General features: G+C 32.5%; 1 protein-coding gene and 1 pseudogene across 1 annotated transcript in view; both read right to left on the bottom strand.

The window, feature by feature from the left end:
• Positions 1-18,548, bottom strand: part of Cep170 (centrosomal protein 170) — a 118,036-nt gene that overhangs the window by 19,756 nt on the left and 79,732 nt on the right. Inside the window, exons 14-15 of the mRNA XM_026390736.2 lie at positions 13,771-14,005; positions 2,410-2,557 (exon numbers count right to left, since the gene is read on the bottom strand). Of these exons, the coding sequence (XP_026246521.2) occupies positions 2,410-2,557; positions 13,771-14,005 (383 nt within the window). The remainder of the gene's footprint in view (positions 1-2,409; positions 2,558-13,770; positions 14,006-18,548) is intronic.
• LOC113184153 (E3 ubiquitin-protein ligase RNF114 pseudogene) lies at positions 9,730-10,434 on the bottom strand (annotated as a pseudogene).

The following is an 18,548-nucleotide window of genomic DNA, read 5'->3' on the forward strand; positions in this document are numbered from 1 at the left end:
TATGAAATAGATGTTCATCTACATAGATTTTATTTTCAGAATCTAAAATATATAACTATGCTAAAATCAATTAGTCTCTGAATAAAATTTCTTCAAATGAAAAATAGATGCTAAGTAGAAAAAAACTCAGCTATGTAGATGGACAATAAGTTCATTTTACTCATATTGCCTTACCAGTATAAAATAATGTTTCTTTTTCTTTTAGTTTTCTGGGTTTTTTTTCCTTCCCAAATCCAAGTGACAAATTTCTTCATAAGATACATAAATTGCAAATTTCAATTAAATTTACAAGAGGAAAAAAATTTAAATCCACATAAATATTTTAATCTTAGATAAACTTTTAACAATGCTATAGAAATTATACCTTCTAGTAAGAATAATATACTGCCAATGATATACTACAGTGCAAATTACAGACATTCAATACTACCTAATTTGGGTTTACTGAAGAGGAAATAAACTCTAGTACAATATTCTGAAATAAAACAAAAAGGAAAAATGAAAGTCTATTTAATGAAATGTTCGAGTAATTCTACAGAGTTTGAGTGAATGTATAATCATGTTAGGTAAAATTTAGTTATAAAGCTGAAAAATAATATTATCATTATAAATGTACCAGTGAAATGTGTATGTCTTGCCACCAAGAAGATCTTTCTGTTTTACACCAATAAGGATGATTTCATATATAGTTACAATTTAAAATTGATCAATGTGGTAACAAAACTCTACACAGATTGATGAAATATCACTTATTAAATCAGACAACATATAAAGGAAAAACAAATGAAAAGTGACCATTAAAGAACTAAAAAGAAATATAACAAAAAGCAACTGAGGAAAATATCAGCTCAGATTATCAGAATTAAATTTGTCAAAAAGGTTAGCCATTTTTGGCTACTATTCAGAACATTATATTATAAAATTTAAAAAGTGAAGTCATTAGTATTGGGGGTTGGCAAAATTTTTCTGTAAGGAGACAGATAATAAATATTTCAGGTTTTGCAGTCTACTGTAGCACAGAAATAGCCATACACAATAGTTAAACAAATGAGTGTGTCTACACTGTGACAAAATTTTGCAGAAACTGAAAGGTAAATTTCATATAATTTTAAAGTTATTAGTTATTATATTCCTTTAATATTTCTCAACAACTTAAAAATATAAAAAAGTTCAATTTTAAATCATATAAAACCAGGAATTTCCTGTCAATAGTTTACCAACCCCTGAACTACACAAATCATTCTTTTACATGCTGATCCTTTGCTTGCATTTCTGCTCTCTATTAAAATAGGCAACATGGCCAGAAAATATAGTCAACCTTACATATCCAGGAATCTCATCAGTTAAGTACTGAAAGTATTCTTTAAAAAGCAAAACAAACAACAACAACAAAAACCCTGTATTTGTAGACTTTCCCTTGTCATTACTCTGAAAACAATCCAGTTTAACAATGACTTATATAACATTCACATTGTATTAGGTATTATAACTAATCAAGAAGTGAATCAAAGTACACAAAAGGATGTGCATAGGTTATATGAAAACACTATACCATTTTACATAAGGGACAGATTTTGATATGTACAGTGGGAAAGAAGGGAAGATCCTGGAATCAATTCCCCACTGATACTGAGGGACAAGAGACAATAGTACTATTAATTTTATAAATTAAAGTCAACTTCTGGAACATGTTGTGTAAAATGATGTCCTCTGATTTGTGTTGCCAGAGGTCCTGATTTTTTTTTTTTTTTTTGTACAGGCAATAGTCTACATACGTTAACTTAAATTTCAGAGTTTATAAGAATACTTTGAAAATCTATACATATACATACACATACACACACACACACACACACACACACACACACCCCACATACACATACATATATAGTGTGTATATGTATACATAATATACATCTTTGTTTTTTAAAATATCCCTGTGTATATAACTGTATCTGAATTCATTAACATAATTATCACTTAAAGCAGTAAAAACTGTAGTGTTTTTATCTTTTTTTTTTTGCTATTAGAGATAGTAACTCATTAACTAGCAGTCAAAACAAGCATTTATCATATCAAATTTTGGTTTGCTTTTTAGACACCATTTAGATTCACATTTCATGTAAAGCTAGGAGCAGAAATTTGCAGGCAAAGTTCTTATTCTAAATTATTTTCCACCTCCATCTTAATAGTAGACCAAATGTTAACCTTTACTGTTTTGTTACAAACACATAAAAGAAATTTGTTAAAGCAAAGTTGGAAAATGCAGAGCTTCATGCAAACAGGAAGGGTGGACATATCACCCCCCCCAAAAAAAAAATGAAAAAAAAAAAACTAAGCAAAAAGCTAAAAGCAAAAGAAATAAAGAAAAGAAAGAACCTTATGCATTTCTCCATGAAGATCTCCTACCTCTTCTCTAGTGTCTATGGCAGAGCCAGGGGTGGTGGCAGCAGTGCTTACTGTGGTACTAGGGGCAGTGCCTGATGAAGTCACTGAATCTATCTCTCCTGCTACATCGTTGATCTCCCGAGCAATGAGAGCAAGATCTTGGCTGATCCTGGTAGTAAGTTTAGAAAAGAAATTTAATTCCTTTTAAAGAGAAGCTCTAGAAACAATAATTCATGGTAGAAATCAGTTATATAAGTTGCATATTTAATTAAAGATTTGTACCCCAACATAAGATTCTTTGTAAAGGCAACAAAATATTTTGATATCAAAAATCTTAGACTTTAAGAGCTGGCATTTACAAAACTTAATTCCAAGTAATTTATAAGATATCATCTTGAAAAATATATTTTAAGCACCCTGAATGGAGATATGTCTTTAAGTATACACTGTTCACGAAAATAACCAGCATTAGTATATCATGGGGTTCTTAAACTTGGAGATGATAGAGTTCAAGGAGTCTAAACTTTCATGAGAAGAAACAATTACAACATTACTTTCTCTAACACCTAACTGATGCTTGGCATTTCTTTCAAATATATTAGAGTTGCTACAGGTATTTCAAAACATCATTTATGTTCATAATTTCTTCAAAAATTATAGTCATTAAATTCACAACAACACTCTTTATTAAAAAGAACCATATGCTACCATATTACTTCAAAATAATTTGATAACTGTATTTCAATATAATTGAAATTCTTTTTATAAATATTGTATATTTATACATTCAGAACACTCTGATACAGCTCCATAAACTTTAACAGCTGTCATCTGAAGATCACAAAGTTCTTACAAGGTAAAACTTATCTGCTTTTATTAATGAGGACACATTCTCAAGAGAAGCTGAATGACTTGCTCATGACCATACAACTTAGAAGTACCTAAGGCAGGATCAGATCTCAGGTTTAGTACTCATAACCATAAAGCCACTTGTGTTTTTGACCATATGGACTGATGAATTAAGTAATTGTTACTAGTGATAATCAAAAGAGAAAATAGACATTTTTCACTTAGCCTTTGTTTTTCAACAGAGAGGAACACAACAACCTATCATTTATAGTCCCACGTGTCTCAAGAAAGATGTATTTTCATCTCATTGAGACATGCAATTTTCCCATGTTGTGCATCTGTTGCACACAAAACTCAACTTAGTTACTTCCACAGGGAAGGTTTCAGAATGACAGAATATTCTTAAAAGTCAATGTGAAAGTTTCAACAACTTCAGAATCCAAAATAAGTATAAAATAACATTTTAAAAATTTGAATAATTTGAGTTTGAGAGACTTTTAAGGGATGCAGTAAGAGCATAAGAAAGTTTTAAAAAAGAGATGCTTAGTTGAAGCTTATGGACCAATTGAAACAATTTATGGTGAACTAATATATAAGCTTTATAAGAAATGAAAGATGGTTAATTTTTCTCTTATTTACCAATGTAAAAAGGTAGGAAAAACAAATATTTATCAGCCCCTTATTATTTGCCAGGCATTGTGTTAGTTCCTAAGGGCTACAATGGTGAAGAAGCAGACAGGGGTTCCTCATGGAGCTTAGAATAGATAGTGAGCACCATTATTATCAGTACATTACAAATAAGCTTTACATTTATTAACTCATTTAATTCTCACAATCCACCTATAAAAGAAGTCCTAATCACTTGCTTTAGAGATAAGAAAACAAAGCTTAGAAGTCATGTGATCATTTTTAGGTTAAAGTCACAAAAAGAGGCAACTAGATCTTTCCATTTTGTGATACTACATCTCAAATTACTGTTCTGAGTATATTTTTTCAAAAGATTATGTTGATGTGCTTATTTTGAAAACAAGTTTAAAGTGTTCTGTTAGATAATAAGGTTATCTGCATCTCAATTGGGAAAATAAGAATGTGAAAGACTTCAAACCCAAAACTTTGAGCACCAACATGGAAAATGCTATACTTTACTTGACCTAATATGACAGGTCATAGTAAAAAGATAGGCATATTAAAAATACTGTATAAAATTACCTTTAGGATACAAGGTATAGACATAAATGAATCTTGAGTTTATATTTGGGTCCCATGCCCAAGATATCCACCATTTATACACAAATATTCTAAGATCCTAAAAAGCTAAAAATGTGAAACACTTCTAGTCCCAAGCATACTGTGTAGGGGATATTCAACCTGCATAGTCAATTCTTTCCTGAAATAAATGAACTAAGATGAGAAACAGAATAACCAAACTTAATGACAATTTTTAAAAGACAAGCAACAGTTTATCTGAAATTTCATTTTTTCTTTGAACTTTCTTTCTGTGACATTTGTACAATAAAGCTTCTGATATTAGTGGAAAGCAATATAAATTAATTAGAAAAATATCAACAATAGCCATGTCCACATTATGTAGTAAAACATGTATTAAAATGGGCAGTTCTTCATGTAAAAATAACATACATTGTTCAGGCAATAAGCATTCAAAGTATTCATTTGCTGGTGTATTATATATATGTGTGTGTGTGTGTGTGTATGTGTGTGTGTTTGTGTATATATATACATACATATATTCTTTGCATGAAAATTGCTTACAGTTGACTCAGTAATACATACCATAAAATTTAAATTAACCTCAAATTAATTGTTTAAAAATTTCAGGTATGCTAAAACCAGTATAGGGAATTTTAAAAGGCAAATAAAATTATTAGGAGAAAACAAAAGTTATGGCCATCCTCCAAACAGAAACAGAAGATTTATCATTCATTCTAGGGTATGGATACATCTATCCCCATGTGGTTGCTAAGTCTAAGCTTCCAAATTAATTTTATAATGCTCCTTAGGTCACACTTATTGAAATATCTTATCATATATTTCTTTACATCTCTTGTATCTGTGCCCTGATTTAAAAACTAAGCCTACAAAGCCCTTCTTCTACACTTATTCTCCCTTCCTTTCAAATCTGCTAAAGGAAGAAATTCTAAAAAAATAAAATGAAAAACAAACATTTTATTTGAGGTTTTATAACCTATTTGCTTCCTTTACGATATTAATAGCTATTTAAGCCTACCAATTATAAATATACAATTCAAATTTAAGTCCATTTTCCTTATTACAAATTTTGAACCAGCACAAGTCTCAAACAAAATGTAAATTAAGTGATAAAGATCTTTAATTCAAACCTAATACTTCTTGAGAGCCAGAACTACTGAACAAATTTTTTAAATTCTGTAAAAATAAGTATGCATTATTTGTAAAAGAAAAAAAGAGAGAAAAAAGTTTGAGATAAGATAGATGTATTTGAAGTCATGAAGTTTATTATTTTCTTATCTCAGTAATATCACTTTTCTTACTTAAACCAGGTAAAGGCTAATTTCCACTGAAGGTTTATATGCTGGAAAAAAATATTAATTATAGACACTAGGTGTGTTGGAAATGCAAATGAAATATTAAAAATTTCAAATTTCAAACATGTGAAAACTTTTTATTTTTTTTTAATTGAATTAGAAATTTTAAAAACTCCTAATGCAATGTATCCCTAAATAAATATACAATTTTTGCCAAGTGTGACCTAACAAATACCATAAAAACAAACTGTCAGGGGCTGGGGTTGTGGTTCAGTGATAGAGAGCTTGCTTCGCACGTGTGAGGCACTGGATTCGATCCTCAACACCACATAAAAATAAATAAACAAAATAAAGGTACTGTGTCCATCTACAACTAAGAAAAAAATTTTTAAAAACTAAGAAAAAAATTTTAAAAAACTGTCAGATTTTGATTTGAGATGCCAATATAAAATTTTAGGTTTTCAATTAACTATAAACATTTTCTTTATCACTTTAATGGCGTATTAAGTTCCAAACTTTCTGGGTATAACCAATGTTCCAGTGTTTGGCCTGTTTTAAAATTAAAACTGGGTCCTGGAGATTGAACCCAGGCTCTTACACATGCTAGTCAAGTGCTGTACCAATGAGCTATATCCCTATCTCTTGGCCTATTTTATTATCAATAATATTGTTCAATTTTACAACTTTCAATAAAATAAAACTTTTATAAAGACTCCAAAAAATACAAAGAAAAAAAGACTAAGGTCAGGATATATATCAATTTGAAATAAACCATGTACTATGTAACAGGCCACATCATGAGTCTCTTGAAATTTAAAAAGAAGAGGGGATAGAAAGGAAAAAACTTTGTTCTCTTCTCGAATGGTTTTATAAGTATCCTTTAAGGAGACATAATAAAAGATTTTAAGAAAATATTCTCTTTCTTCCTTTATTTATTTTTTTATTTTTTTGGCACCGGGGATTGAACCCAGGGTCACCCAGCCCTTTTTATATTTTATTATTTTATTTTTATATTTTGAGACAGGGTCTCACTAAATTGATTTGGGCCTTGCTAAGTTGCTGAGGCTGACTTTGAACCTGTGATTCTCCTGCCTCAGCCTCCTGAGCTGTCGGGATTTTATAGGCATTTGATACCAAGCCTGGCAAAAGTATTCTGAAAAAATCAGATTTGATAATACAAATATAATTAAAAGATCTTCAAGAAAATTAATGCAAATCTCTTTAATTCATCTATAGGTATCCAATGCTTTTTAATTTCCCAGATACCAAGTTCTATTAATTTTTTCTTCACTGTGTTTCCTTATCTATTTTTCCAAAAAGTGCTTGCCATCTTTCCCCATGTTGTCAATTGCCTGTGAATCTATGAGTGCAATACTCTTTTGTAAAAAGCAAAGCCTAGTTGAATATTTTATAAATTGTAAGAACTTAAAATTGATTCTGAAACTCCAGATATATGTGGATTCTCATAAATTTATGAGATGACCAGAAAACTTAAAGCTCAAAATAAAGATCTAAATATGATCATATATTACTGTTTTCTCTATATTTCCCCTTTACATATAACTAACATTTATTCATAGTTTACTATATGTCAAACACCAGGTCAAGTACATGTATCTATTTGTCACCTCTCTCACATTGATACTATAATCATGATCATTTTTTGCAGATTACTGGAGCACAGTTAATTAACTTGTCTAGAGTTCACACAGACCTTGTAGTAAGAAATGGGCTTGAATCCAAATGGTCTGATTCCAAAGTCCATGCTCTTGACTATGTGGCTATAACACAGCTATGGTATCTCCCTGTAATTTGGTTTCTCTCTGTTTAGCAACATTCAGAGTTTACTCACCATTCCCTTACTTCATGATAAAATCTACTACCACTTAATTTTCTCTTTGTGAATGACTTCTATAACTACTATTCTAGCTTTCATTGACATCTTATATTTTAAAGCCATAGTTTGTCTGCTAGACTTTTTCACATGATTGTCATTTAAGCATCTTAGGTCAGTATATCCAAAATACAGCTAGTTCCTTTTCCTTGCCCTTTGTGTTCCCAAATCTTACCCATCTCCCATTTGAACAACTATGGAATTATTTTAAATTCTGCCTTACCATCATGGCAATCATCAAATGTTGTAAATTGTTGTATTTGCATCTCTCTCCTTCATTCATTCATGTATGCCAACACTATCATATTTTACATCTTCAACACCTTGCACATTAACCTGTTTTCTTGGTTCCAACAGTGAGATGTATTTGCTCTTCTCAGATCCCTCAAATGAAAGCCTTATCAAACTTTTCTCCAAACTTGTTTTGAGAGAATCTCAATTTAAGGAGGTCCGAGTTAACTTTTTCCAGAAATTATAGTCAAGAAGCTAATCTTAACATGCAGGTCCTTCTAAGTAACAACACCTTAAGGAAAAAAATTTCACTGCCCCAAATGGACCCTGTCTTTGCTAGTTACTAGGCAACTGCAGCTAGCTCTTTCATGATGGGCAGTAAGAGACCCACAGCAACGTGTATAGGCCCAGAGTCATTTCAACCTCAACCACTGACCAGAAAAAAACTACCACAAACTAGAGATGTGTGACATGAATGAATGAACCTAATAGATTCTACTCCTATACATTAGATTGACAGCTCTTAGCCTTATAATTAATATTCATGAAATATGTTCAACTTCAAGTTTCTTGAGCTGCTACTAAACCAAATTCTGAGTACATAATTTTTATTAACTGCTCATCAGAGAATATGCTATGCCCTGCAATCTTTCTTCCAACAAGAAACAACGGGATCAGAACAGCTTTTCTCTGAATTAAAAGGCAGAGTTTTAAAACACCAATTTATATGCTAAAACGTGTCATAAGAAAACTATTTGTGACAGTAAAATAATGCTCAGATTAATCTAAGTTACCAAGTTAAGGATAAAAGTAACCACCAAAGCCCTCATGCCTTCTCCTTTTTAATCATCAGAGGACTGCTTTTCACGCATCAGGACAAGAATGTATGCAGACTCCCAAAGAGAAAGGTAAATGTGACCCAGTCATCTGAAAACACGTTTGTTAGACTGAAATACAAACCAAAAAGCTATGGTCCTCCTACCTCTCTTAATTGACCCTCCTCCCCACTTATGGAAAAATGCAGTTTAACTTTCCTAACCTAGAAATACCTCCACTAAAAATATGATTATACCTTTTCCTAAAAAAGGTACCCTGCAGGCATTTAAGACTGAACCAGTTAATTCTAAGCATTTGCAGGAAGTGTGGCAAAATATCAATAATAAAACTTCCAACATCAGATCATGCAAAATCCAGAACTTTTACCCTACTGGGGTTCCTGAAATATTTTCAGGAATACAAATTGCAGCTTCCAGTAGCCACTGCCCACACCCTCTGACAAATAGCTCCACAGCACAGATGAGTTTCAGTCCTGGTCAGCTGTACTCTTGCCAGAGTTCACATACCTCCCGGGCAAGGAAAGACAACATGTGTTTTATTGTGCTATTTGTGACCCAGAAAAGGTCCCAGGTGGCTCACAGGATCAGAGAGATAAACACTGGATGGAAGGAATAAGTGTGAAATAAGAATATGTGGAAATGAAAAAAGCTGGATTTTCTTCCAGAAGAGGAGGTAGAAGCTCTAGGAAGTAATTGAGGATCAATGACACTAGACCAAATGACAAACAAGGTTAATAATAGGGAAAATAACTTTGGCAAGAGCCCAAAAGAAAAGAGAACTCTGACCTGGAGACCCATTTCACCTGTCAGAAGTGACCCTGTCCCAGTGCCACGGCTCATTTCCAGGTCATTTCCACTGTTGTACAGTTAAGCCATAGGAGTCAAAGGTTTCACACTTAACATGTCATGGAAGCTGATGGAATATGGTAGCACCAGGTTCATCATGTCCTCTTCATCAATACCATAATCCATGGAAATTGGCACTGGCCCTGGCACTGGATATGTTTTTTTATGAAGCTGGTGCTGCATAGTCTCCCCAGGGCATTGAGGCACATATTGAACAAACCACAGGTCTGGTATCTGTTGCTGTGAGATAATATGCAGTATTCTACAAGCCCTTCCTTCCACAAAGTTTTTCTCAAGACAGTAAGGACAAGGAAAGGTATAAAGATTTGGGACATTCCGTGTCTGAAATGATGCATACTTAGTTGTGGCCTTCACACCTTCCATGATATCGTCTGGTATTTGGAACTGAGGTAGTCATATGGGTTTGAATCTTAAGATAGAAAGAAATCATCTTGGCAGCCATGGCAAGATGTCTCTGGTCTCAAACTGTTGTTCTGGCTTTACAACTTGGAACTTAGGTGTTAGAGTGCTATGATACAATCCACAGAAAGGTTTCTTCAGCTTTAGACATTCCTACAGTTATGCAGACCAAAAGATGTGCACACAAGGCACCCTGCACAGCTTCTCAGATACCTACCTTTAAGCACCCAGGATACTTGAAGTGGCCCAGGGGGTCTGCCTATGTCATGGGCCACAGATAATGCCCGCACAGGGCTGCTGTTGCACTGCCATCTGGCAACTGCTGCACATTAACTTTTGACACAAATAAGTGCTCTTCTCTCAGGTTCTATACAGTGCCTTTAGCGTTATCTAGATTAGCAGATAAAATGACATGTATATTCCTTAGCTGGCATCCAAAGTCTCCCATTATTTAGCAAGCTTTGCCCTATCTTCAGTTTGGTCATTCCCTAACTATATACTTTCTATATCTTAGTACAGATATAATATAATATATATATATATATACTTTTTTTTTTAAAGAGAGAGTGAGAGAGGAGAGAGAGAGAGAGAGAGAGAGAGAGAGAGAGAGAGAGAGAGAGAGAGAATTTTTAATATTTATTTTTTAGTTCTCGGCGGACACAACATCTCTGTTGGTATGTGGTGCTGGGGATCGAACCCGGGCCGCACGCATGCCAGGCGAGCGCGCTACCACTTGAGCCACATCCCCAGCCCTATATATATACTTTTTTAAGCTTTTATCATAGCACTTCATTTTATATTAGATATACACACCTTTGCTTTCTTTCTTTGATTCTAACTAAAGTCATCTTCATAGTCCCCTTAGACTAAGCACTCCTATTACGTTAAAAATTCTATGTTGACTTGATGGGAACTATATGTATATATAATATTTTTTAAAAAACCTAACTTTAGGCAAATTTGATCCAAAACAGAACTGGAGAGGCAAATACAAAAATAGGACACCATCTTTGCAAATAATACTCTCAGCCAACATGAGGATAAAACATTACATTGTTTTTATCTTTTACTCTTTCTGTGTAATATATCTAATAGTGAATTATTGTCATTTCTTAAAATGAAATACTGTTGACCAGAATTCTCTCCAAAAAATATAATTTAATGATACAGTTGTATGTGTAATAATGAATCCGAAACAATGAAATATTGTTAAGCACCTTGTGATTCAAATGTAAATGATATACTCTTCTAATATAATATTTAGGTCATCTATAAAGGCACTAATGGAACTGTTTACCCTAATATTCATAAACTACTATAATCTATCCAATTCTTACTAGCTGAACTATATATCTCTATCATCATAGAGAAATCAAGGCAAGAGCTATCAAAGCACATGCATAAGGGGTACCTGGAAGAACAGCTCCCTATTCTAAAAGACTAATTAACACTATACTTCTTTATACATTTTATATTCTGGATTAACATTGCTTTGTACTTTAAATTTAAATGCAAGTAAAGAATTACTATATACACATTTACAAAGTGCTGGTTAAAGTGAAATAGCCCTGCATTCTAAACAAAAAGAATATGCCAAAACCAAAAACACTTTTGTAAACAATTAAAATTATCAATTTTGCTTTTCAATTAAAGTATCTTTACCTATTACTTATCAATAATCAGCAGATGAATTTTCTTCAAGTGAAAGTAATAGTCCATTTTTAAAAACTTATTTCTTATATCCTGTTTAGTTTGTGATTCAGTCTTTTGAAAATAATTTTTCTCACATTAACTAACTTATCACTGCCCTATGAGAAGATTAAATATCAACATTAGCTTTCTTCCTCATATCTTCTATCTTCCCTTCCTCTCCTTTTAAAAATTTCCATGAAAAAAACAAAAAGTATTCTCTGAGGTTTGTGACTGGAAAACACACCTTGAAAAATTAAAATTCCAAAGGTGAGTTTTATAACATAGTTCCACTAACAAAATTTCAGAGGAAAAAGTCATGAGAAATTACTAGAAGCTGAACACTTTGGTCTGTTATAGATGACAAAATACACAGAATAGTAGTAATACAATGCACATGACAAAATGGAACCAATTAAAAATGCACATTACAGTCAATATTCCCACTTCCTTTTTATCAAAACTCTATTTGGGAAAAAGAAAATGGATTTGGCCCACAAAAAGAGGATTGTCAGTCTTTCTAGTTTAGAGAGAGCTAAGGGAGGCCTCTTGAGAGGAGATAGACATATTTTAGTTTCTCTTGGCACCATCTGATCTTCTGCAGTTGAGTATTTCCTTGTGGGGGATGAGGAAAATGATGAAACAAGAATAAGACTGGCCAGGAGAGGTGGTGGCACATGCCTGTAATCCCAGAGGCTCAGGAAGCTGAGGCAGGAGGATCACAAGTTCAAAGCCAGTCTCAGCAAAAGGGAGTCACTATGCATCTCAGTGAGAACCTGTCTCTAAATAAAATACAAAATAGGCCTGGGGATGTGATCGAGTACCCCTTACTTCAAACCCTGGCACACACACACAAAAAAGAATAAGACCTGCTATTACCAGCTATACAGAGAAGAATAGAAAATATGTCAAGATTTTCTCACTACAAGCATTTTGTGGCCCATAATTATTCATGGATCCCAAGCATATAAACGCCTTTCTTTTAATGAGAATAATTGGCTTAAAATGCTTCAATAATTAGTTTCATGAAAAACAATTTGTATAATAAAACCAAAATGTTTCAAACCGCACAACAAGATTAGGTCATGTTCTCCAAATATAAAAGTAATTACTAGTGAATAGTCATTAAAAACAAAAACCTAAACAGTATATTAAACTAACGAGCCAGAAAACACACAATTCATAGAAGTCAACAAGGAAAAAAAAGATAATCACCAATAAATTATGGTAAAAGGCAGTTCAAAGCCAGTCTCAGCAAAAGGGAGTCACTATGCATCTATTAAATGGGTATATGTTCTTTAATAATGTTGCCAAATATAAAACTTGAAAATTAGCTACTGATAAAGGTAGAAATTATTTTAGCAAGTAAACGATGAAAATTTGGGGGTAACACATGGTATGCTGCATTAAAATTTAACCTTACAATCTTTAAACAAAAAAACTTATGTTTTTAATTGCTATCATATCCATTTGAATAGAACTTCTCTTCAGCACTTATCCAGAGTAAATAATCAATCACATACGCAGCATGAGATTTACTTTTTGTACATAATCTAAATGTTATAGCAATAAGTCTTAATATATACTTATTTTATATTCAAAATAATCATCTTTGTATATTCAAGGGTTAAATTAATAACACTTAATGAATTCATTATGGAAAAATCTGCCTACTTTAATTCTCCCCAGAGAACATTAACAATTAATCTCTAAAAGGTAGACTATTACCTCTTTGGAGATTTAAAGGACGGTGATTAGTAAACTAACTGAACAATTTGTAACTGTGAAGAGCTACTACTACTTTTTAAAATTCATACTATTTATTCTGCATTGATACTGAAAATTAAAGACAGGAGACCAAAATAATTCCACAATATCTTCTACAGTATGTTAGTACCACTGGCATTAAAAAAGGTAAAGATAAAAGGAAAAAAGCTGATGGACAGCAATTCTGCTGACAACACAGTTCATCCTCACAATGGATTTCATTTCTTCAGACTACCAGTACAAATCAAGTAAAAGCTAAATTTTGTTAGCAAGTTGAAATGTTGATAAAAAATCTTGAAATCTTAAAGATAAATCTTTAAAAACTAACCTAGCTATTTCTTCTCGATGAGCAGTCCAATCTCGGATGTAGTCTTCCTGTTCTTTAATCCGGTGCTTGAATGAAGAACTAGTAGGCATTGCTGATCCAGTGCTCTGCAAGCGAGTGGTTTTCAGGGCTGGAGAAGTACGTAGACGGGTATGTTTAGGGGAATTACGGTTTGATCCAAATTCATCTTCTGAGGTGGAAGCATAATCAGTAGGAAAGCGCCTCCATCTTGAATTTACTAAATTAGTTTAATTATTAAAAAAAGAATTATTATGTTATCATTTGAAGGAGATAAAATAAAAATCATGATTTCAAAGACACCATGAGAGTGTACACACAGCACAATTTTCAATAACTGACACACATACCTCACAAAAACCATAAGTCTACTACTCCTTAAATATAGAAACATTACAGTTTGGTGAATTTAAAACAATGAATAATTAAAAACAATTGAAAGAACGTGTTTTCTGCAAGTGTAGTGAATAAACATTCAGATGAAAATTTTTACTAATGATAAAAAACTAAGCAAGCTCTATTCATAAATGTTTATTTTTCAGATCCAAATATTTCTCATTAAAGATATGGATTTTTTTAAATGACAGCAACAACACCAACAACAAATAAATAAATAAAAACAAGGGAAAAGATATCCTCATGCCACATGGACTTTCAACACAGAGATGATAAAAATCCCTCTTTTCCCAACATACAAATGTGCATAATTCCTGCTGTGGAAATTATGCCTTTATGGCAGAAAAAAAAAAAACATTACCTCTGTCATTCAACATCCTGTTATGCTATGGTTGGAAAAAATCTTTTTACATGGTAAAAAACACAACAAAGCATCTTCAGTACAACTCTGCTGCTTTGACACTGAAAGCATATGGTGAAAATAGACAATGGCATAAAATCTACAAAGAGCAAAACTACAAGCTGTTCTCACAACCATCGACATTTAAGGCACAGGAGATACTGTGAATAGTCACATTAAAGAAAGTGGCAATCACTTTCTTATTCAAGGTTAGTAAAGACATTTAAAAATGGTATTGCTGACACATTTAAAAAACCAGGAGACAAATTAATGCACACACTTCACTACTACTGTTAATATGAAAATCCAACATATGAGTAATCTGTGAAGCATAAATAGAAGCTAAAATTTAAGAAAAGTATGTAATGGTTTACTTTGGGTAAATGTCACAAAGGCAGAAACCTTGTCAGTTCAAGCAACTAATCTATACCTAGCACTTAGCAATGTGTCTGGCTAGTAAATATTTAATACGTATTTTTGAATGAATAAATTCCTATATGTAAACCATTTGCTTTACTCAAAACTAGTAAAAAGCATAAGATATCTTTGGTATTTAAAATGATAAAACCTTAGAACCTGCTATAAGTTTCAGTTGCCACTAATATTGTAAGAGTTTTCTTTTTTTCTTCTCCATCTTTTTGTCCGTGTTTCTAATAAAAACTGATACTAAGCTGTGTAGATTGGTAAGGTCCAGAATTCTCTCATCCTTCTGCACTGGAATTTTGTAACTTTTCTATATTTTCCTCCAAAACTCTGTTTTTGCCCAAGGCTCTCTAAGGCTGAGCTGGCTCTTAGATAAAACTAACATACACTGTCTTCAGTGTTGGCTTTCCTATAGTAAGGAATATGGCATAAATTAGAACCTACTCATTTGTCCTGATTCACACCCATATTTTGAACTTCTAGGGTTTAGATGTAGATTCATGAGTACAAAAGAATGATCATTTGCAGAAAGTTCATGGTTCTCTGTAAAAGTATACACAAATACATATGCAGAACTTTGGGTAATTAATCACAGATTCTTTGAAGGGGGGCTTAAACACAATTTCTATATGGTAATTTATTAACATAGAAAATACTTTTACCGTGGTGGAAATTGACTCGTTTCTAGGTATATGCAAACTCCTGTAAATTGAAGTTACTCTGAGACTTATTGAAAACAATTTTATAAAAAGTTTGGAAATAAGAGCAAATAAATTTTAGAAAAAAGTTAAAGACATAGCAAAAAAAAATCAGAAATATATGGGAAACAAATTTGTACTTTTCAATAAAGGCATTTCATTAAATGGTAAATATGAGTTTATATTGATATCTCATTATAGTATTCATAAATAAGAAAACATAATATGTTAGTTCAAATTTCCTGCCTTATGATTGGGAAACTACTGTCACCATGCCTATAATTGAAAAATGTGTTTAAAAGAAAACCAGTAATAAACTGCAGAATAAATGAAAGCATAAATAAGTATCATGAAACTGAATTATTAAGAATACCATTAAAAGCTGATATATTTCATGAGTGGCAGAGTACATGAAAATAGAATGAGAATTGAGTACCAAGTGTTATTAATGTATGCGAAATATCAAGTTAAAATATATAAGTACAGGGGCTGGGGATGTGGCTCAAGCAGTAGCGCGCTCGCCTGGCATGCGTGCGCCTGGGTTCGATCCTCAGCACCACATACAAACAAAGATGTTGTGTCCGCCGAAAACTGAAAAATAAATATTAAAAATTCTCTCTCTCTCTCTCTCCCTCTCCCTCTCCCTCTCTCTTAAAAGAAATATATATATATATATATACACAGTCACTTTAAAATTAACTTTGCTGGGCACAGTGGTGCATCCCTATAATCCAGCTACTCAGGAGGCTAAGGCAGTAGGATCACAAGTTCCAGGCCATCATTGCAAACTTTGCAAGACTCTGTCTCAAAATAAAAAATGAAAAGAGCTGAGGGTGTAGGTAAGTGATAGAGCACCCCTAGGTTCAATCCCCAGCACAGCAAATAAACATCATAACAACATCATCATCAATAAAATACACTTTAAATTTTTTGAGTCTCAAGATTATAAAACTATTACATTTTAAGGAAAAACAGAAAAAGAGAAAAATCCATTTCATATACTTTCTACCTATTTTTAAAGGTTTATGTAGAAGTCAGGTAAGAATATTAAAGAATCTAACATTATCTTTAAAAGCAACCAAAAGAATAAGATGTATATTAAAAATTGAGAGAGAATATCAAATTATTTTTATAAATGGAAAATGTATCCTACAGGGTATACTACAAAGAAAAATGGAAGTTACCTCTGCACACCACTTTGCCTGTGTAACAACAGACTGAGATGGTAACTATTAGGAAAGGGCCTGGGAAAGGGAGTTCAAAGCCAGGACCCCTAACCTGTTATTTTTCAAATAATTTTGAAAACTTTTTGCTTTCCTTAATCTTTGCCTGCAAACTATTAGTAGCTATACACTTTATCTGAAGAAAATTCCTCACAACCTGCTAATGAATACAGAAGAAACTTCCAATAAGAATGTCTGTTTTTTTTTAAGGGGGGTATAGGGGTACTGGGGATTGAACTCAGGGGCACTCAACCACTGAGCCACATCCCCAGCCCTATTTTGTATTTTATTTAGAGACAGGGTCTCACTGACTTGCTTAGTGCCTCACTTTTGCTGGCTGAGGGTGGCTCTGAACTTGCAATCCTCCTGCCTCCAGAGCCACTGGGATTACAGGCATGTGCCACAGCACCCTGCTAGAATGTTTTGAATTTTCCTCTAAACCTACTTATTTCATAAAATTTTAGAACCAAATGATCTCAGATATTAGACAATCTAAATTCAATTTACAGATTTAAGAAAATGAGTCCAGAGAGGTCTTGTGTTGCTTATGTTAAAGTGCAGGGCAGTCTACTAACTCCTAGAGTTCAAAACTCATTCCCTGCTATTCCAAGTATCTTCCAATTAGGTGTTGGAAGAGTCTCTTTTTTTCATTTCTAACAAAACTAATTTTTAAACAGTACACCAGCAACTTCTCATCGAATGACAGCTTTTCTGATATCTACTCATGTTGAAGAAAAATTTTACATCTTAACTTTATTCAGCTTAAGCTACCAATTTATGGAAATAAACTTAATTTTATATGATTAAGCTTATTTACTAAAGATTTAATGATAGATCACTAAACTGAATATTTGTACTGAAAGTGTTTGAAATGTCAATGTCTAAGAGGGTTATTGGTTGGCAAACTGCTAGATAAGTCATACATTAAAGTGAGAGAAAGTTCAAGATAGTTTAATTAATCTTGTAACTCACTTTAAACTTATTTTAGTTATGATATTTATTATGAAATTTATTTTATGTATAAAATGTGCAAAAATTCTTCTTGTGGAAATTATAAACTACTATATTCACTATAAAAACAAACTACCAACTATGATGTTTAGAGAATTAAAAAGGGAAAAAATAGTTATTTGTATCATATATCTGTGAATGTTCTGATTTCTTTTAATGTAACTAAACTTTGTTGAACCTAAAATACATGACAACTACAAATTTAGCAAATACAGCCAGAAAATACAGTAATACTTCAGAAAATACAGCCAGATGTGATGAGGCATACCTATAATCCTAGCAACCTGAGAGGCTGAGACAGGAGGATAATAAGTCGGAGCTTAGCAACTTAGAAAGTTAGCAAATTAGCAAGACCCTGTATCAAAATAAAAAATTAAAAGGGGTAGAAATGTAATTCAGTGGTACAATGCCCCACTGGGTTCAATCCCCAGTATCAAAAAAAGAGGAGGGAGACAGAAACCACATATTACTTCTTCATACTATACTGAAATATTTTAAAGAGATACTAAATCACAAACATGTTTTGCATGTATATTTATAAGCATTATAGCAAAGTTTGTGGGGTAAAATCTGACAATGCTCTATTTCAGCTTTTAATTTGGAGAAAGTATT

This window comes from Urocitellus parryii, chromosome 9 (genome assembly GCF_045843805.1).
Source record: "Urocitellus parryii isolate mUroPar1 chromosome 9, mUroPar1.hap1, whole genome shotgun sequence".
In the NCBI taxonomy this organism is placed as follows: Eukaryota; Metazoa; Chordata; class Mammalia; order Rodentia; family Sciuridae; genus Urocitellus; species Urocitellus parryii.